Genomic DNA, 22,092 nt, shown 5'->3' on the forward strand with positions numbered 1-22,092 from the left:
AAACTCAGGGAATTAGATGCTGTATCCAAGGTCTTTTAGATTCCAGGAGTATGTCTATTAGACCACGTTTGCCTCTTACTTTTAAATGAATGACTGGAATATATAATTTTATAACTCGTGTAACATCACTGCCTGTATTTTTTTGTCGTCTCATTAATGTAAATGTATTCTTGTCTGAAGTCATAAGTTTCCTAAGAAAAGGAGTTAGCAACTGAAAATTCGACAATGTCTGGAGCTCTCCTTCCTCAGCCTTTTTGTTGTCATTCTGCTAGGTATTAGTTATAGGGATTGTACTCAAGCCATAGTGACTTTCTTATACTAGCAGCCCCTAAAAATATTTCTTAAAGACTGTTATTTTATCTGTAGGCTGTAATTGAGCAGTAACAAACTTTTTTCATTTCCTACTGGATTGGTTACAGTAGTCATAGCATTATTCATGTCTTCTAAGGGCTCTTTAACATAATGCTTATTTACTGAAATGTGTTTTGTAGCTTCGTCAGCAATTGAAGTGGTTGATATGTGAACTCTGCAGATTATATAACCTTCCTAAGCACCTGGATGTTGAGATGCTAGATCAACCAATACCCACGGGTCAGGTAAAGTAAAAATTCTCTAGTGTTCAAGAGCTAAAATAAATTGTCTCAAGCAAAAGTAAAAACTAGGATGATTTTCCTTCTTAACTTATTTAGAGGTTAGTCTTGTTGGATTGTTTGTTTTATTTTAGATACTAAAAATAACCTATTTACTCTTTGGAGCTGCTGGTATTTACTATGACAGGGAAACAACTGCTTCCCTCCCCACTACTACCTTTTTGTTGTTGACATTCCTGATTTCCATAACTGTTCCTTCAGTTGTTTCTCTTTGCTTATTCATTTACCTTCACCTGGAATGCCATCTCCTTTTAAGCCTATCTGGGTTCCTTAAGGCTTAACCCAAATGTTACTTCCTTTAGCAGCAGAAGTGCCCACTAGCTCACCACCACCTCTAACTTTGTGATTTCCAGCTTTACCTATTTAGGGCATAATTTATGGACTTTGTGCTATAAATAAGGATTTAGCTCTTATACAACCCACCTTCCCCCCCTCTCCCATCTTAAAACACCATTATACTTCGTCATATGAATAACCATTGTTTATTATTAGGACTTTGTAGTGTAGCATTTTCTATCGTGATGTTTCTTGTAGATTCTTTGTTTTGCAATGTCCTCCTTATTATAATAATCCTTAGTTTAAAAAGTGATGTTCTGCCCCTTTTCTGTGAGCTCTTGCCTCTTCTGTAGTCTTCCTGTGGTTCTTTTGCACCAGTCTTGGCAGGTTGTCTCTGGACTGGCTGTGTAGGTGTCACCTTGAGATTTTGTCTCCTCTGCTAGTGTGGATCTGTTGTTACCTGATCTCATGTCCTCTTTCTTGCTTACTCTTTCTCATTTTGCCTGAGTACATCCTCATGTAAAATCCTAGTGTGGAATAGTACATTTTCTCAGTTCTAACATCTAAAAATATGACCAGACCACCATAGGTTTGAATCTTGGTTCTGATGCTTATTAGTTGTATGACTTTGTGATAATTACCCAAGTACTGTGTGCATCAGTTTCTTGTTTGTAAAATGGGGGAAACAGTAGTACCTATATTTGGGGAGGAGCTGTGAAGAGTAAATGAGTTAGTACATATAAGTCATTTAGAGCAGTGCATGGATTATAGTAAATGCCCAGTAAATGTTAACTGCTATTATATTTCACTGTTGCATTTGATTGACAGATTGAATATATAATTCTGGGTTGAAAATAATTTTCCCTCAGAATTTCAAAGACTGTGCTGCTGTCCTTTAGCCAGTGGTGTTGTTTAAGCCTGATGCATTATAAGTCTGTGTGTGACTTGGGACACTTTGAAGAGTTTGTGTTGGTGTTCTCAGATATCACAATGGTGTGTTTTTAGTTGTGGATTTTTGTGTTTTTCATTGTTGCTGGACTCTCAGTATGGATGGGTCATTTCAAATGTGGGCTCCTTTATCTTTCTCCTCAGGTAAGTGTTCTTGTATTTTTTTTTTTTTTCTGTGATAACTCCCTCCTTTCCATTTTGTTTATTTGTTCATTTTTCGAATGCCTCCTAATTGTCTTTTAGACCACCTTTGCTTGAGCCTTTGTATCTTTTATATTATCTCCATATTCTCTTTTTTAATTTCAAATTCTGGAATTTTTTCCTTCAATTTTAAAAAATTGGAGAGCATAACTTTTTTTGGTTGTGTTTTGATTATTTACTGCTGCTTAACCACTTACCCCAAACTTAAATTATTGTATTTCTCACCATTGTGTGGGCTGATTAGGCTTAGCTGGACAGTTTTGTTTTGTTTTGTTTTGTTTTTTCCTGCTGGGCTCATTGCACATTCAGATAGTGGCTGCACCACAATGTGCAAAATGCTTCTTTACTCTGCACTTTTCCCTTGGCATCTCCTCTTCTTGGATGGACCTCTTTTTGTGGCTTCTCTTTCTTCCAAAAGTTAGGCCACATTCTTAATTTTTGGCTGCCAAGAGCACAAAAGTAGAAGCCGCCAGGGGGTTCTTAAGACTTAGATCTGTACCTGGCCCAGTGTCCTTTCTGCCACATTTACTGGTTAAAGCAAGTCACGGGGCCAGCCCAGATTGACTTTGGGAGGGACCATATAAGGGGATGAATGCTGGGGAATGTGGGTCAAGGTCATCTCCAATGATGTCCCATAAATTCTGAGACCCCTTTCTTGTTCTGATTATTCTTTATTCATAGCATTCCAGTTTTGATTTATAGATGTAATCGTGAGTGTCCTTAAGGAGTTACTTTGATACCCTTGTCTTCTCCTTCTCTAACGTCTCGTCTCGTCTCGTCTCGTTTCATTTCTTTTCTCTTTCTTTCTTTCTTTCTTTCTTTCTTTCTTTCTAAGATTTTATTTATTTGAGACAGAGTGAGAGAGAGCACAGGTAGGGTGGAGGGGCAGAGAGAGAGAGGGAGAAGCAGGCATGACCTGAGCTGAAGGCAGGCACATAACTGACTGAGCCACCCAAGTACCCCTCTATTTTCTCTTCAGTAAGTTTTTTTTTTTTCCTTGTTTATATTGGTCTTGTTTTTCTTTTTGAAACTATTCCTCAAATATCAATTCTATGTTACTCATATTTTTCTTTTTTTCTTCCTTTCTTACTTACTTCCTTTCTTACTTGTATTTGAGCAAGGTACTAAAAAGATAATTGAGAGTTCTTTGTGGCCAAGACTTGTCAACGGATAGCTTTTAAGAGGAATTTAAGCTGACTTCCAACCCCCACCTCCCAGTTTCTATTTTCTGGTGTAATAAAAAATGGGGGCTGGAACTACTTGGTTTCTTTGGACATGAAATTTTACAATCGCCTGCTTGAGGTAGATCTCTCAGCCTGGGTTCTGCTTAAGGACAGAGGGGAGAGGGACACCTGGGTGGCTTAGTCAGTTAACCATCTGCCTTTGGCTTGGGTCATGATCCTAGGGTCCTGGGATCGAGTCCCACGTTGGGCTCCTTGCTCAGTGGGAGCCTGCTTCTCCCTTGGCTTGCTGATTCCCCTGCTTGTGCTCCTTCTCTTTCTCCCCCTCCCTCCCATCTCTTTCTGACAAATAAAACAAAATCTTAAAAAAAAAAAAAAAGGATGAAGGTTGGGCACTGTGTTTTGGGGACTGGACGTGTTCTGTGTACAGGCTTTTGGTTGATCTGTTTTCAATTCTATCCATTATTCCTGCTGTCTAGTGTACCCAGGGTCTTAGAATCTAGAGGCTCTCCAGAGTGCTTGGAGACAAATTAGCCTCCTATAATCCCCTAACCTACTTTACTTATTTGCTCTATTAATTACCATTCTTCCATTTAGTGGCATTTACTAGCATGCATGAATTGTCTTTTCTGCTGGTAGCCTCATTTCCTTTTTTTATTATCATTGTATGTTGTATAGTGTTTATTCACTATAATTCTAATGGAGCTTCAGGAAAGAGAGAAGATGGGAGAAGCATATATATACACTATGTTCAATTTGCCCACTCTGGGATGTCTGCAACTTGTGTTTCTCACTTAATTATATATCATGGACATGGTGTGTGTGACAAGGACAAGGTGATTTACCTTGTTTTTCATAATTGTGCGTGTGTAGAGATATAATTTGTGAATTACATGAAAAAATTGCTAATTGTGAATTCATCCTTATATTCATAATAAATACTGAGCACCTGCATAGGTGGTAGCTGCAGGGACACAATGGATATCATAATACTTTATTTTTGGCTTTTTCTACTTTAAGTGAGATTGTAATGTAGTTTGGTTTGCTTACTTATTTCCTTTTAGGCTCTTGTTTCATTTCAGTGTCAGAGTTAGTAGTCTCCTAAAATGACTTGGTAAAATTGTGTATTTTTTTTTTTCTGAAGTCTAGGGCACTTTATTTATTTTTAAAGATTTTATTTATTGAGAGAGAGCTAGAGAGACCACAAGCAGGGGGTAGGGGGAGAGGGAGAAACAGACTCCCCGCTGAGCAGGGAGCCCTCTGCAGGACTCAATTCTGGGACTCTGGGATCATGACCTGAGCCAAAGGCAGATACTTAACCGACTGAGCCACCCAAGTGCCCCCAAAGTCTAGGACAGCTTAAGTAAAATTACAGCTGGGTCCAGTTTTTCCTCTCAGGAGACATCTGGAAATATCTGGAGATAATTTTGGTTGTCACAGCTGGATGGGGTGAATGCTATGGGCGTTTTGTGGTAGAAGGGATGTTACTAAATGTCCTACAATGTCCAGTGAGTCCTGCATGACAAAGAATTATCTAGCCAGAAATAGCAGTACTTCCAAGGTTGAGAAACCATGGTTTAAATAAAATCTGAGCCTGATCCATTTTTCTCTTTTTCTAAGTATTAGTCTTCATTTTTCCCATTCCTCAATTTTAGTAATTTTATATTCTAAAAAAAAAAAAAAATCACTTCCATCTGTACTTTTGAACCTATGGCTATGAAGCTGTTTTCATTTCTCAAGTTGTTTTCTTTGTCATGACTACTTGTCAGAAGCTTGTCTGATTTATATTGGCCTTTTGATAGAACCAGTCCTTTTATTTTTTAAATATAATTTTCTTTTTCATTTTTGTGTGAGTCTTAACCTTTTTGTTCTTTTGCTTTTGTAGTTTATTGGACCACTGTGATAAATTGCTTTAATGAACATGTGAGAGGTATACATTTCCTTCTGTGTGCTGTTTAACTTCATTGCATAGGTTTTAAGATTTAGTATATTTATTTTCTAAATAGTTTGTATATCCTGTGATTTGATTCCATATTTTGTTCGTATTACTTTGTTATATTTCACAAGAAGTTGTATAGGTGTTGAAAATATATGAACATTAGTGTAATAACTAGTTACAGTGAATACCTGGGAATTATCACCCAGCCCTGACCTAAGTGAAGAAACAGAATATTGCTATCACTGGAAACTTTTTGGACGTGCCTTCTAGATGATCATTTTTTTCTATGCTAAACTTTTCCTTTTCCCTTGTTATTAACATGTATATCTGCATTTCTCAACAATATGATTTAGTGTTGACCGTTTTTAAGCTTCATATTACGAGTCATACTATATGTGTGTTCTTTGTCTTTTGCTTAACAATTGTGTGTTAAATTTATTCATATGAGTGGCTATAGTTCTTTTCATTGCTATATTTATTCCATTCTTTGAACCTACCATAACAGATTCCTCCATTTGAGTTTGCTATTAGGAACAGTGTGGGGCGCCTCATTGGTGCCTTTGGTTAAGCCTCTTGGTTTTGGCTCAGGTCTTGATTTCATGGTTGTGAGGTTGAGCCCCATGTCAGCCTCTGTGCTCAGAGCGGAGTTGGGTTGACATTCTCTCTCTCCCTTTACCTCTCTTTCTCCCGGTTTTGCTTGTGATCTCTCTCATTCTCTTGCTGAAAGAAATAAATCTATCTTAAAAAAAGAAAAAGAAAAAAAAAAAGCACACGTATGCTACCATGACCATTCTTGTCCAGTTTTGTGGGATACCTATGTGAGCATTTTTCTGGGCACATAATATAGAAGTTGGTTTACTGGAGCATGAGGGTCAATTTCTTCTTAAAACTAAGAGTTCTTTAGAAAGAGTTTTTGACCTTCTCAGGTGGACTTTGGGCTATTTTTAGTTTTTCACTCTTTACGATATGGCTTGTAACTTCTCAGCTCAATTTTCAGCAATTGCTTAAACTTAACCATTGGTGTTATTATGTCTTTGCTTATTGCTGTATATTTTATATTCCATGGTTGCTTCCTACCTCTGAAAATGTAGCCCTCAATGATGTCTCTATTTTTATTTCTAGAAAGGATTTCTGGGACTGTGCGTGGAGAGTGTTCCTTGAATACTTGGTGTCTGTTTTTATTATTCATTGAACAACTGTCCGTCTGACTCTGTGCAAAGTACTCTATAGAGGTGCTGAGAATCCAGTGGCAAAGGATATGGTACCTGTCCCAGTGGAACTAGACATAGACTTCATAATTCAATCTCTTCTAGGTTCTTTATACTTTTATCTTCTAATATATATTGTTACAAGTGAAAAGCCTGATGTCTGGTTCTTCTTTTCCTCTATTTTTTTTTTTTTCCTTTCTGGAAGTTGTATGGTTTTTTTTTCTGCGAAGTATAGGGGTTTACTTTTCAACATTCCTTTGGGTCATTCAGAGCCACTTAGTATTCTGAAGTCTTTCTTTAGCTTGACAACCTTTGTCTCTTATTTCTTTCCCTCAGTCTTATGGGTAGATAGCAGATGAATATTAGTTCTGGGTATTCCTGTCTCCCATTTCCCATAACTCTTCTCTATCAATACCTCTTCCCTCCCCACCCCCCTGTCTCCTTTTCTCCACATTCTAAGGGAATGTTACAGTTTGGTCATCTTCTTAATCATAAATGTTTTGGTCATTCAAATCCATTGTGCTCTCTGGTTCTTCTACTAGGTTTTTTTTCCACTTTATCTTTTTTTTTTTTGGTGAGGCGGGGAATATCTTTTTCATTTCCCAGAACTGCCTTTTCCTTTGCGTGGTTATCTTTTTTTATATTGTGTGGACACAGTATCTTTTCAAGTACTGCTAAGGATGCCAATTAGATTTTTTTAAATTTTGTTCATTAATAATGCTTCAGTTTGCTTGTTTTGTCTGTTTGACTTGGTGCCTTTTTTTCAGATTGCCAGTTTTCTTCAAGTATCTAGTGATACTTGGTTATCTGCTCATTTACAGATGAGATATACCATTGATCACATTATCAATGGTTGCTGTGAGTGCCCTCAGTAATTGTCACTCTTCTCTGCTGTGGCATCCCGCCCCCCCGAGTTTGTACACCTGTGCTCTGGCTATGGCATGTGAATGGAGAGGTACTGGCAAGCAGACTTTCCAGTTTGAGTTCAAGGAAGAGATGAGTGAGTTAGATTTTGCTGCTGTGTTGAGCTGTATTTCCAAAATGTGTCTTTTCTCTCTGGTTCTGATACCTATACTAAGAGGCCATCAAGTAAGGCCTCCTATATAAGAAAATGATGCTTACCAGCCGTAGTTGGAACAAATACAGCCAGTATATCTAGAAGGAAAAGAAAAATCCTGCTGTATGTGTTCTGTTGTGAACTCTGTTCTGGTTCAGATAACTTGTCTTTTTGAACTCTGCCAAAATTAGGTATGAAGGCCTTTCCTAAAACTCCATCAGATATTTGTGAATGAGTGGACAATTGTGTATTTGTAAGGACGTATTCTGTGGTAAATGACATGTTTAAAAAAAATGGCTCTTTAGTGAAATGGTGATCATTTTATAATTGTATAGTTTTGTGAAATGTCTACTGCTTCATGACACATTTTATCTTTTAAAATGTAAGGCAGTGGAATTTATGGAAAGATTTAGGCTTTTCAAAGTAAAAGATTAGGCTTTTCAAAGTTAAGGAGGATTAGGCTTTTCAAAGTTAAAGTAAAAGGTTTGGGATATTTGTTTTAAGAGAAAGGAGCCATTGACTTTATATACATAGCCATATGTGTAAAACATTTTCTTATTTTAAATTAGAATATTTAAAATTTTTTCCAGTTCTGCTTTATTGGACTAATTGCCGTTGTTTATACTCAAGGCATCTGTCAAGTTGAATTGTTCAAATTTTTTTTTTAAAGCTGATAAATATTATTTGTCACATCAAACCTGGATTTAAAAGTAAATATTCAACTTTAATAAATTCTGTTAGTGGAACTATAGTGACAGATGACTTGTCCCTGAAGTCTTCTAATTCTTCGATATGTGCTTATTCTGTGTATCCCTAGCAAATTCTTTTCCTTTTTCAGAATGGGACCGCAGACGAAGTGACTTCAGAAGAGGAAGAAGAGGAAGAGATGGCTGAAGTAGGTATTTATGTAAGAATCACATTTTATAAATACTGTATCTTCATTTTTAAATATTTTAGTAGTTGTCTAATCTTCTTTATTTTGAAATTGAATATAATTTCTAAAATCTGTCTTCATTTTAAATTCATGATATATTTTTGAGCAAAATGTTTGATTTCCTAGAAAATCTCTTAACATTTTAGCATTAAGATTATGTTTACATTTAATAGTAGCCAATACTTAATCCATATTTGGTTATTTTTAAGAAGAGTAACTAGTAAGTTTAGAAAATTCAGAATTTAAGACTCAAAATGGATGAAAGACCTCAGTGTGAGAAAGGAATCCATCAGAATCCTTGAGGAGAACACAGGCAGCAACCTCTTTGACCTCAGCCACAGCGACTTCTTCCTAGAAACACACCAAAGGCAAGGGAAGCAAGGGCAAAAATGAACTGTTGGGACTTCATCAAGATGAAAAGCTTTTGCACAGCAAAGAAACAGTCAACAAAACCAAAAGACAACTGACAGAATGGGAGAAGATATTTGCAAATGACATATCAGATTAAAGGGCTAGTATCCAAAATCTATAAAGAACTTATCAAACTCAACACCCAAAGAACAAATAATGCAATCAAGAAATGGGCAGAGGACATGAACAGACATTTCTGCAAAGAAGACATCCAGATGGCCAACAGACATATGAAAAAGTGCTCCACCTCATTCGGCATCAGGGAAATACAAATCAAAACCACAATGAGCTACCATCTCACACCAGTCAGAATGGCTAAAATTAAGAAGTCAGGAAATGACAGATGCTGGCGAGCATATGGAGAAAGGGGAACCCTCCTACACTGTTGGTGGGAATGCAAGCTGGTGCAGCCACTCTGGAAAAGCAGCATGGAGTTTCCTCAAAAAGTTGAAAATAGAGCTATTCTGTGACCCAGCAATGGCACTACTGGGTATTTACTCTAAAGATACAATGTAGTGATCTGAAGGGGCACATGTACCCGAATGTTCATAGCAGCAATGTCCACAGTAGCCAAACTATGGAAAGAACCTAGATGTCCATCAACAGATGAATGGATAAAGAAGAGGTGGTATATATATAAAATGGAATACTATGCAGCCATCAAAAGAAATGAAATCTTGCCATTTGCAATGACATGGATGGAACTAGAGGGTATTATGCTGAGTGAAATAAGTCAATCAGAGGAAGACCATTATCTCCCTGATATGAGGAATTTGAGAGGCAAAGTTGGGGGTATGGGGGTTAGGGAAGGAAAAAATGAAACAAGATGGGATCGGGAGGGAGAAAAACCATGAGACTCTTAATCTCACAAAACAAACTGAGGGTTGCCAGGGGGAGGGGGTCATGGAGAGGGTGATTGGGTTATGGACACTGGGGAGGGTATGTGCTATGATGAGTGTTGTGAAGTGTGTAAGCCTGATGATTCACAGACCTGTACCCCTGGGGCAAATAATACATTATATGTTAATTAAAAAAAAAGAACAAAAGAAACCGTAATAGCCAGAAGCCTAAGGAGACATGACAAATATTATGTGGTATCCTGGAGGGGATCCTAGAATAGGATATTAGGTAAAAACTAAGAAAAGAATGAGTAAAGTATGGATTTTAGTTAAAAAAAGAAAAAAATTCTGAATTTAAATAAAAGGAGAATTTGAGAACATTTCAGGGACTACTCACTAGAAATAGTGAAGCTATTTCATGTTGAAAAATCATCTAAGAATTTGGTAGGGCAGATTCTAAGACCTTGACTTTAGGCCAGTTTAGTTTCCAGGCACTGATAAAATTTTGTAAGTTTTCAGGCTCTGAAGCTTTGTTTTTAAATTTGTGTCTTTTCACTGACCATGTAAAAGGTATTTCAGTTGCACAGTCTTGATTTTAAAACCTTCTTACTGTTTAGGATCTTAGAATTAATTCAAGTTATTACCTTATTTTCTTGATCTGCAAAATCTTAAATCTAAATACACTCCTTAGAATGCCTTAAAACTAAAGAAGTAGTTGTGGTTTGTTTTGTGTCTGGGAGCAAAATAATTTTTTTTAAAGATTTTATTTATTTATTTGACAGACCATGCACACACACACACACACACACACACACACACACAAAGAGAGCATAAGCGGGGGGAGGGGTAGAGGGAGAGGGAGAAGCAGACTCCTCACCAAAGCAGGGAGCCCAACACAGGGCTCAGTCCCAGGACCCTGAAATCATGATTTGAACTGAAGGCAGACGCTTAACTGACCGAACTACCTAGGCACCCCCAAGATAATTCTTAGCATTGTCTAATTTATATGACTTTTGGGGGATAGTTTGTTTTTAAGATTTTCATGCACTGTAATTTAGGTCGAATAAACTGCAGGAAAACATTAAGCCTTTTCCACTGGTTTAGTGTCCAATGAAGCAGACGTTCTATTCAGAGTTTATGTACTTCTCATTGTTTTCCTTTGCAAGATGATATAAAGAAGGGACAGCAACATTTAGGGAAATCTGGAAGATAGGAGCCTGGTTTTCAGAGAAGTCAGATTAAGATAGGAGAAAGGAAGATAATCTAGGTAAACTAAAATAATGGTAAAAAAGGCACAGAGCAACCTTTGGGCATGGTGTGTTTAGGTGCATTGGGGCTATCTTTTGGGGAGATTAAGATTGATGTGTTGGAAAGGCAAGGTTGGCCAGAAAAGCAGATGGCTTAAAGTCTTGAATTAGAGACAAATATGTTTATATTGGTGTGATTGTTGAGGAAAGGCCTTAAGCAGAGAATAGTGTGCTGAGTGTCATTTTACAAAGATAATGATGAATTCTGTTCTGTGCAGATTAATACTCAGGTAGAGAAGATGTAAGGATAGGAATGTGGCTGAGTTTGAAGGTGGAGGAGGAGGAGCAGGAGAGACTAAGGAAGTTTGTGAGAACTCTGAAGTGTGGAATGGAACATTGGGGCTGAAAGTTACAAATCAGGGGAGGGAGCTCCATGAAACATGGAGTCATAGATAGGGTCTGAATAAGAAAGGAATGTAGTAGCGGTTGAAGAGATGAGATTCTAAAGAAAAAGACCATGTGGTCTGGATGGTCTACAAATCGCAGTGAATTAGTTCCCTTAAAAAATGGAGATAGTAAGTATCTAGTACTCCTTTAGAGATTTTGATGATTGAAGTAAAGAGAAGTTAATAGAAAAAGGTTAGGATTTTAAAAGTTCTGCATAGATTTCTTTAAATACAAGTAGATGATATGGAGAAGAAGGAAGGAGAATGATGTAGGGATTAAAGATGTTAAGCAAGGGCTATTATTCAAATTCCTAGTCTAACTTTTTTCCTAATTATAAAAATCAGTAGGTGCTCGTGACAGTAAACTTGGAAAAGAAGGAAAAGTACTGCATGTCTCTAGAGATTATTATTTCAGTATATGTCCTTTCTAGCCTCCTTTTTTGTGCTTATTTTAGCGTGATTGAGATTCTTTATATTCAGTTTTGTATTCTGTTTTACATTGTGTTTTTTCCCATTTAATGCATTTTATGTAACCTTTAAATTACTGTCATTTTGTTCATAAAACAGAATTATGAGCTCTTCCTATTTTTTCGCACTAAGTCTGTACATTTACAGCACATCTGAATTCAGATTAGCCACATTCCAAGTGCTTAGCAGCTGCAAGAAATAAGGGTCTGCCTGGTGGATAGCACAGCTCTAACTCGTATAGGCCCTGTGGTTGCCCAGGGGCGCCCAGTCCCCCAGCTCACCCCACAGTTGTGGTGAGGTCCACCACTGGTGGGTTCTCAGATTTGGGTTGGGGCTGCTGTTCTGCCTCACCCCGAGGCAGCAGCCAGAAGCAGCCGTGAGACCCAGTTGAGCACAGAACCTGGCACCCATAGGGGCCAGCCTTCTCCACTCTCTGCTGCCATCCTCACCACCCTTTGGTTGCATTTTAACAGTCTTCTAATATTCCATGGAATTGAGTTACCTGCTCTGGGTTTTTGTTCTGTTTTGTTTTTAAGATTTTTATTTATTTGAGACCCAGAGAGCCCAAGCGAGTATAAGTGCAAATGGGAGAGAGGGGCAGATGTGAGAGGGAGAGGGAAAGAATCTCAAACAGACTCCACGCTGAGGGAAGAGCCTGCCACTGGGCTCCATCTCATGACCCTGAGGTTATGACCTGAGCTGAGCTGAGACCAAGAGACTGATGCTTTTTTTTCCCCCCAAGAGACGGATGCTTAACAACTGAGCCACCCAAGTGCCTCTCTGCTCTGCTATTTTTGCACATGCAGTTTTGTGTGTGTGTTGTGGGGGGTTGTGGCTATATAGTTTAAATAGGCATCTTTATGCTTAAATTAAATTAGTTCCTTACAATAGATTTCTAGAAGTCAAGTTACTGGAACAAAGTATAAATAAGGTTCTTTATAACTTAATGCTAAATGTTTCAAAAGATTCTTTTAATAGATTTTTTTTTGTAGTAGTTAATGATGTTACAAATCTATTAAATATGTTTTACTCAGTTTCTAGCTTTTAAACACAATGTAGGTTATAAAAGGAGGGAACCTGGACTGAATGTGAATGCCTTTTCCCTTTCCCCATTCTCTTTTCTGTTCCCTGTCGAATCATAAATAATTTAAGTTTTGCGTAAGTTTCAATAAGCTACTATTTTTCATGTAGGATATTGAAGACTTGGATCACTATGAAATGAAGGAAGAAGAGCCTATTAGTGGAAAAAAGTCAGAGGATGAAGGAATTGAAAAAGAAAACTTGGCAATACTAGAGAAAATTAGGAAGACTCAAAGGCAAGACCATCTCAATGTAAGTATGTGCAAATATCTAGAACCTGCACTTTTGGGATTGAGTAATTATAGGTAATATAACACTGGGCAATTCATTTAGATAACAGTCTAAGCTGCCCCCCTCCACCCTTGCCTGTGTTGTGGATTCAACCATGTTTTGTTTACCTGCAGGATTGTTGTTTTTGTTGTTAAAGTGTCTCATCTGTTCATAGCTTTCTGCCATGCTCATCTGCTTTTCATGTGCTGAAATTAACCTGCTGTTGACTGTGTATATCTCCTTTCCAGTATTTATACTGCTTACCCTTCTATGAGATCTGTATATTTAAATTTAGTGTCTTCTACAATGTAAAGTTTAAATTCTTCGCCACCAAACTGCAATTTGGTCTGTTGTGCTCTAACCAAACCAAAAGTATTTTTTTCTTTTGACTTAACATAACTTTTATGTGAAGTGACATGGGGCTTGAAATGAACGTTTAGTCTAGTAATAAACATAGCTCTGTGGCTTCAGTTTCCTCAGCTTTAAAATATAGAGAATATATACCTTTTGGATGATTGCTCAGAAGAATAAATGAGAATGATGCTTATAAAATGCCTAAAGTGGGGACATTTTTGTTTCAACACTTCCTTCTTACTTCCTGCCTTGTTTTAGAGCTCTTTATGAAACCCATGACATCTGAGGACCTCTGTCTGGGTGTAGGTTCTCAAAAACCAGGAATGAATTATTATGTAGGGAGATGGCAGGTGTTGGAAGCAGATTACTCTCTCCCCTTCAGTCTCACTATATTAATTTAGTTGGCAAAGTTTTTTTTTCAGAAAAAAAAAAAAATTTAGCTCTTCCCTTATCTTGATTATTTAAAAGAAAAAGTTTGTGCATTTAAATTAATGATTTCTGTACTTTCTCTCATGATTGCTTTCAGTTTGTATATTATAGTCAAAATGAATACAAATTATTGAATGTTTTCATGTGAGGGACACTAAGTACTTTAAACTTTACGTACCTTCCCATTTAACCTTTATAGCTACTTTATAAAATATCGTTCCTATTTATAGGTATGAAACTATGGTTTAAACCAGTTAAAGTAATATACTCAAGGTCACAAAGCTAGGAAGTAATAGCTTCGTGAACCTTTGCCACCCATCCCCCAAAGTGTAGTGCAGACATTAACATTTTAAATTTCACATGACCAGGGGCACCTGAGGGGCTCAGTTGGTTAAGCCACTGCTTTCGGCTCGGGTCATGATCCCGGAATCCCAGGATCGAGTCCATCCGGCTCCCAGCTCTGCAGGGAATCTGCTTCTCTCTCTGACCTTCCCCCTCTCATGTTCTCTCTCACTCTCTCTCTCAATAAATAAATAAATAAAATCTTTAAAAAAAAATTCACATGACCAGTTCTTTTTTAAATAAAGAAATTCTGAATGTTTTTGTCCTATGAGAAATAGTTGGCATTCATATTTTGTCCTAGGATAAGACATTGGTGCATTTTCATTTTTAGAGAAATCCCAACATGGAAAAGAACTGAAATTAGTTGCATGCAGGTGAACATGTTCTTTCTCAGTTTCTTAATATGTAAAGTACCTTCAGTATGACATTCTTGCTTAGATTCTGACTAATGAAACCCTGTTTTAGTTGATAGGGTAAAATGGCAAGGGCCTTCTAGTATTTTCAAAAATTGATGGTGATACTATGTCCCGATAAGAATAGCTAAAATTAAAAAAGAATTAAGGAATGGCCAAAATCAGGAACACTGACAACATTTGGTGTTGTCACAAGGATGTGAAGCAATAGGACTCTCACTCCTTGCTCATGGGAATGCAAAATGTTACAGTCACTTTTGAAGACAGTCTGGCAGAGTCTTAGACAGTCTGGCAGAGTCTTAGAAAACCGAACATGATTTTTACCATGTATTCCTAAAGCAGTTGCAGTCTTTGGTATACCCACATGAATTGAAGACTTATGTCTAGACAATCACCTCCATACAGATGTTTAGAATAACTTTATTCATAATTGCGATACCTTGGAAGGAACCAGGGTATCCTTCAGTAGGTGAATGGATAAACTGTAGTATATCCCAAAAATATGGGATGTATTCCCTGCTAAAAAAGGAAGTGAGCTGGGCCACCTGGGTGGCTCAGTGGGTTAAAGCCTCTGCCTTCGGCTCAGGTCATGATCCCAGGGTCCTGGGATCGAGCCCCACATCAGGCTCTCTGCTCGGCAGATAGCCTGCTTCCTTCTCTCTCTCTGCCTACTTGTGATCTCTGACTGTCAAATAATTAAATAAAATCTTAAAAAAAAAAAGTGAGGTATCAAACCATGAAAAGACATGGGGGAACTTTAAATCCATATTACTAAGTGAAAGAAGCCAATCTGATGAAAAAGCTACACAGCTGTATATTTCCAACTATATCACTTTCTGGAAAAGGCAAAACTATGGACACATCAAAAAGATCAGTGCTCACCAGAGGTGGGGTGGAGGGATAAATATGCAGAGGACAGAGGATTTTTAGGGTAATGAAAATACTCTGTATGATACTATAATGATGGATAGGTGTTGTTACACATTTTACAAACCCATTTAGTGTACAGCACCAAAAGTGAACCTTAAGGTGATTTATGGATTTCACTGGTATGTGAAATGATGTGTCAGTGTAGGTTTATCAGTTTAAAAAAACATACCGTCTGGTGAGGGATATTGATAATACTGTGTTGTGGCAGCAGTAATATGGGAAATCTTTGTACCTTTCTCTCAACTTTTCTGTGAATCTAAAAATGCTCTAAAAAATAAAATCCTAAAGAGAAAAAAATTAATAGTTTAAAAAAATCCGTGTAGGGGTGTCTGGGTGGCTCAGTGGGTTAAAGCCTCTGCCTTCGGCTCAGGCCATGGTCCCAGGGTCCTGGGATCGAGCCCCTCATCGGGCTCTCTGCTCCATGGGGAATCTGCTTCCTCCTCTCTCTCTGTCTCTCTGCCTGCGTCTCTGCCTACTTATGATCTCTGCCTGTCAAATAAATCTTAAAAAAAAAAAAAAAAAATCAGTGTAGTTTGAGATAAGTTCTAGGCTATTGTAGGAACCATGGTAATCTAGACATGTTGGTTAGACATTTTTTTTTTCAGATGATAAGAAACAGTAAATGAGCCAGACCTGTCCCCCATTTTATATTTCTGTTGAAACTTCATAATCCTTAATTTAATTAAACTTCTTTGTTTTTTTATGTTGAGTTGTGATCTGTTTTTATAATCTCATTGTAAACTTTTCTTTCTGGTTTATATACCTCAAATCTTTTTAGTTATCTGACTTTGTAGATTCTGGTAAACAGCAATTTTTATGTTGCAGGGTGCAGTCTCTGGGTCTGTGCAAGCTTCAGATAGACTTATGAAAGAGCTCAGGGACATATACAGATCACAGAGTTATAAAGCAGGTAAGGACCTCTGGATCTCTACTCTGTTGTCCTTATGCTGTTTTCAAAATTTCAGATAGTGAACTTTAGTTCTTCTAATATAACTGGATAGAAACAGAGATGGTTATTAACTTTATTTTAGAGAAGTGAAATGCAGATTTAATCAAGTTATTAACAGATGTGGAAGGTAAAATAGGATGAGTTTACTTGTTCTTTGGGTTTTTGAAAATTGTTTTTATGGATACCTCATGATTTTTTTTATCTTCTTGATAACAGGGATTAACTCATGATTTTTAGATTCTGGGAAAAGTATGAGTTATATCTGCTTTGAAAAGTAAATAAGATACATATATTTTTGTATGAACAAAGAACTGTTGCCGAGTTGATTTTTATGATTTTTCCTTATTTTTTAAAAACAAAAATCAACTTTTATTGTATAGGTAGTTATGGTATCACTTCAAAAATACGTGGTTGTTTTTTTTTTTAATTTATTTCATAGTTTGACTTTGAGTGTTCTTTCTTACCTAATAAGACTTAAATATTTTGAAACCTCTCTAATTGAAGTAAAATTCCCTCTTATTGTCAGAGATTCTGACTTACTAAAATAAGGGAAAGAGCCAAATTTTAATATATTTGAAAAGGCACCTTTGTGATCCATTCAGTAATTCTGGGTGACCAAATCTAAATCATTAGAATGTACTTAAAATAAAAAGCAAAAAAAACTTTCTGCTTTAGAGTGCAAGGTAAGCCAAACTTGATTCTGAATTATTAGAAGTTTTGGCATCCTGTTTTTCTTATTAGAAGTCTAAAAGTTTATCTGTAGAAACCTCATCAAGCGCAGTTAAATATTTAAATATGGGTTTACTTTTAAATGTTAAATAATTACTTGCTTGTTATAGCATTGTTGGTAGTAGCAAAAAATTAATAATTAGATATAGGTGGAAATTGTTTAAATTATGGTATATCCATAAATAAATTGCCATACAGTTATTAAAAAGATTGACAATAGTCTTCCTATCTACTAAATTGGAAAGATGCCCTGGAAAGTTGAAGGAAGGTTAGAAAACTCTGTGGAGGGATTCCATTTTAATAGAAATATTTGCATATGCATAAAAGAAAAGTGTTAAAGTACATAGGATTTTGCATAGTTTTTCCCCCTCCCACGCACAGTTTCTCAACTCATTAAAGAATTGTCTTCATTGATGGCTTTATATAGCTTAGTTCTGTGTTTTAATAGCAAAATTTCCAGATGTTGATGGTTATTTAGTGTGTTCATTTATACTGAAGTAGTAGTTATAAGATCAAATAAAGAATAACCTAGAGGCCCCTGGGGGGGCTCAGTTGCTTAACCGTCTGACACTTGATTTTGGTGAGCCAGAATGAATTCTAGGTAATGGGAATGAGTCCCACATCAGGCTCCATGCCCAGCTTGGAATTTCCTCTCTTTCCCTCTGCCTTCCCCCAACCCCTCTCTTAAAAAAAAAAAAAAAAAAAAGGAAAAAAAGTAATCTGCGTTTCTATATCTTTACAGGGATTTATTCAGTGGAACTCATAAATGACAGTTTATATGACTGGCATGTTAAACTGCAGAAGTAAGTGACTCTTAGATGCTTACCCAGTCTTTGTAATGATAGACTATCACAATGGAAATTTTTTTCTCCCTACTTTGATACCTTGTATGCTATGGTTTTTACTTAGAACGTTAGACTGTGTTTCTATAGAAATAGTTCTCAGATTGTTAAAATAAGCTGTTTCTTAGGCTTAAATAAGTAAAGTCAGAAAGAGGAATTAGAAAAAGGACCAGCTGTGGGATAAATTGGTTCATGGAGTTAGTGAGATAATTGGGAACTACAGAAACAAAAGTGTGCTTAATAACCTGATCGCCCATGATAACCAGTTTATATTTGGAATGAGGAACTTAAGTAGGCTGGAATATATAGAACAGTTATAGACAGATTTAGATTTTGTTAGTGATTTCACTTTTTCTGGTCTTGTCTGTGATAAATTTCTCTCCTTGAATCCCTTGGCTAGTATTACAGTTTTAGAGACATTTTCTTTTTGAGTTCTTGAGAAAATATATGTACATATGACTTTCCTTTAGAATGGCTGCTAACTTCGAATCCCCTTATGGGAATGGATGTAAAATCCTGTGACCTTTTTGGACATTTAATCCCAAGGAGTCGGAGGCTATTGCGATTTATTTACCCAGGGACCATAGAGCAATGTTATGTTTGAAACTTACCCGAGGGACTCTGTTTTAGCTCTTGAACTGGTTCATTTTTCTGGTTAGTAAGAAAAAAATCTCTTGATTTTTTTATTTGAATTGTTTTTTGCTTTGTAATTCTTAGGGTTGATCCTGATAGTCCTTTGCACAGTGATCTTCAGATCTTAAAAGAAAAAGAAGGCATAGAATATATTTTGCTTAACTTCTCTTTTAAGGTAAGAAAATGTTAAGCGGATTCCATATGTTTCTAATGGGAATGTATATTTTTATATTGCTTTGGAAAACAATTTGGTGTTACTTGGTCAAGTAGAAGGTATTCATTCCCTGAAGTTCAGGAATTCTCTGCATAGTGTATACCCCACAGGAAATGAGTACTTAGGTACACCAGGAGACCTATATAAGACTGTTCAGAGCAGTGTTATTTATAATAACACCAAACAGAAAATAACCGAAGTGTCCATTAGAATGGAAAATTGTGTTCATATAAAAAGGAAAAGGTGGAGAATGTGGGTGAATCTTAAACACAACGTTGAGCTAAAGAAACCAGACCCCAAAACATGTTTCTACAATTTCCTTTGTATAGAGCCCAAAAATAGGTGAAACTAAATTTATATATTGTTTAGGCCTTGCATCTCAGTGGAGGCTGTATCCCCACTAGTCAGGTGAAAACTGGTCCTTGGAGTGAAAAAATTCTTATATATTACAATGGTCTATGGCCCTCTAAGGGACCACATTACATAAACAGTTAACGCAGTATGTCTGTGTTAAAGATAGATGAAAAAAAATTTCTAAAATATTTCTTTTTTAAAAAAATTTTTTAAAGATTTTATTTATTTATTTGACCGAGAGAGAGAGAGAGATCACAAGGAGGCAGAGCAGCAGGCAGAGAGAGAGAGAGTGGAAAGCAGGCTTCCTGCTGAGCAGAGAGCCTGACTCGGGGCTTGATCCCAGAAACCTGAGATCATGACCTGAGCTGAAGGCAGATGATCAACGAACTGAGCCACCCAGGTGCCCTGAATTTCTAAACTATTTCTAAAAAGCTTTCTTAGTAGAGCAAAAATGGAAAGGCTGAGAAACACAGGTTTATGGATCCAAACCTGGGTAGTTTCAAGAAAAGCAAAGGCATGGTTTCCATAAGTTGAGGAGAGGGGGTACATCTAGGTGAGACGGAGGGAGTTGTGAGCTGTGAAAGGGACATCTGGGGATTTCTTGGAAACTGGCTGTCGTCTGATTCTTGACCAGAGTGCTGGTTACATGGATGCATATTTTAGTATATATAATGGTATATTTTATGTACTTTTCTGAATTTATAGGTTATATTTAATAGTTTTTATTTTATTTATTCATTTATGACTGAGAGAGATAGCCAGGGAGGGAACACAAGCACAGGGGAGCTGGAGAGGGAGAAGCAGTCTCCGGGATACGGGGCTCGATCCCAGGACTGCGATCATGACCTGAGCCGAAAGCAGATGCTTAAGGACTGAGCCAACCAGGGGCCCTTTAATAGTTGTTTTTTTTTTAATGTTAAGAGTAAAGGTTGAAAAATAATGATAGTATTTTGATAAAATGTAATGATTTAATATGGAATGAGGATAAATGTATTCCTTTTAAAACACTTGTTTCAAAAAAAAAACTAGCAAGTGTTTCTAAGGAGTTATGTATTTGAATTATATGAAACTTCTTTTTGCTGTGTTCTTTTAAATTGGGAAGAAAAAAATTATGTAGCAATTGCCTTATAGATATGTCTATTTTTTCTATTTTAGTTAGGTAGACTTCAGTGCATGAGGGACTCTGGAAGGTTTGAGGACATGGAGGGATCTAAAATATAATCCCGTTTTTCAAGAGCCTACAGTTTTTCTTGGGGAGAAGTCTGTGATGAAGTCTATACTGCTTCGGAGACCATGATGAAGAGTCTGGGATTTTAACTTTTATACAGTAAAGAACCAGTAGAGGTTTTTAGGTAGGGGCATGATAGATTATCTTTTTTTAAATCAATAATTATGTCTCAGCCTTAGAATAGAGTTTGGATAAAATAGATTTCTGAGACTAGTTGGGGCTTTGATTTTAATCTGGGCAAGGAGTAATGTGCTGGAATACATGAGAGGAGGGTTTTTAAGGAAACATGAGAGAGAATACATGAGGGGTTTTTAAGGAAAAAAGCAAAGACATGAAAGAATATACTTTAAAAAAGGCTAATTTTCTGAAAACTTTTTACTTAGGTTTTGTGTATATATATTTTTGTTTGTTGATATATCCTTATTTATGATTGGACTTTGTTCAAATAACAAAAATGTCAAATGTCTGTATTTTCCCTCAGTTTTGTTATTATAGAAACTTTTGTGGTTGTCATTTGGGTTGTCTTCCTAGAGAGTGAGACTGGTATATATTTACTGAAGTTGCTAACATGACTGCATTTTTACTGATTCATATGGTGAAAAACCAGGATAGTAGCTTTAAAAAAATATATATATATGGAATGTTTTAACTCAGCAGTCTTAACAGTTTTATTAAATCATACCCATTTGTCCAATACCAAGCCTAAGAAATAGAACCTTACACCTGAAACTGATGTAAATTGTGTCAGTTATACTAAAAAAAATTAGGGTCTATTTCTTTTTTTCCCACCAGGACCTTTGAAAGCCCCCTGTGTGTCCCTTCCCTCTCACTTTCTTCTCAAGAGGTATCTTTAAGGGAATATGAAATCTTGACCAGGAAACTGAAAGACTTGTGGCTGCACTTAATGTTTTCATGATATTTTCCTACTCTAGGCAGAACTTCAGGGAGGGAATGATCTGGGAGGTAAATTCTGTTGCATTTATCTTTCTGGACCATGACTCCTGATACCAGAAAGAAGGGCCATTGCTAGGGCTGGAATATTTCTTAAGAGGGCTGAGAAGAATGTGATTGCTCTGAACTAAGTGACCTTGGCAAATTGAACTACCAAGTTATTAAGTATCAGGTTTCACAGAATTGGAGGATAGCAGGTATGACTCAGAACAGTGATTTACAGGAAGGAGCATGAATAGTATTTATGGCCTCAGATGTCCATGGTGACAACTTGAAAGTCATGAGTAATAAGAAAATGGAACTCGAGATACAGTATAACGCAAGGTTGGGGATAGGGACAGGAGGGAATGGGGACCTATTAGATTCATCAGCAGCCTGGCAACTGTATTATGCTATGCTCTTAAGGAAATGGTGGTCTGGTTTTTCAAGCCGTTTTACTGAATTACTGCATTACTGAACTGAATTCTGAGGTAGTATTTTAGAAAGGGTTTATTTAGACAACTTTGGGTTCATTTAGAAAATAGCGGCAAGGATTTGAAAGAGGTTTCCATGTCCTCTGATAGCTGGTT

General features: G+C 36.8%; 1 protein-coding gene across 4 annotated transcripts in view; it reads left to right on the top strand.

Annotated features, from left to right (window-relative positions):
- The window catches only part of UBE2Q2 (ubiquitin conjugating enzyme E2 Q2), a 39,868-nt gene that overhangs the window by 14,196 nt on the left and 3,580 nt on the right, over window positions 1–22,092 (top strand). For 2 of the 4 annotated variants that reach the window (XM_032865137.1, XM_032865138.1), the window contains exons 3-8: window positions 492–596; window positions 8,299–8,355; window positions 12,997–13,137; window positions 16,449–16,533; window positions 18,044–18,104; window positions 18,861–18,951. In XM_032865137.1, coding sequence (XP_032721028.1) covers window positions 492–596; window positions 8,299–8,355; window positions 12,997–13,137; window positions 16,449–16,533; window positions 18,044–18,104; window positions 18,861–18,951 — 540 coding nt within the window. The remainder of the gene's footprint in view (window positions 1–491; window positions 597–8,298; window positions 8,356–12,996; window positions 13,138–16,448; window positions 16,534–18,043; window positions 18,105–18,860; window positions 18,952–22,092) is intronic. The other 2 variants (XM_032865139.1, XM_032865140.1) reach the window with 1 other exon arrangement.

This window comes from Lontra canadensis, unplaced genomic scaffold (assembly GCF_010015895.1).
Source record: "Lontra canadensis isolate GAN:19392208 unplaced genomic scaffold, GSC_riverotter_1.0 scaffold28, whole genome shotgun sequence".
Taxonomy (NCBI): domain Eukaryota; kingdom Metazoa; phylum Chordata; class Mammalia; order Carnivora; family Mustelidae; genus Lontra; species Lontra canadensis.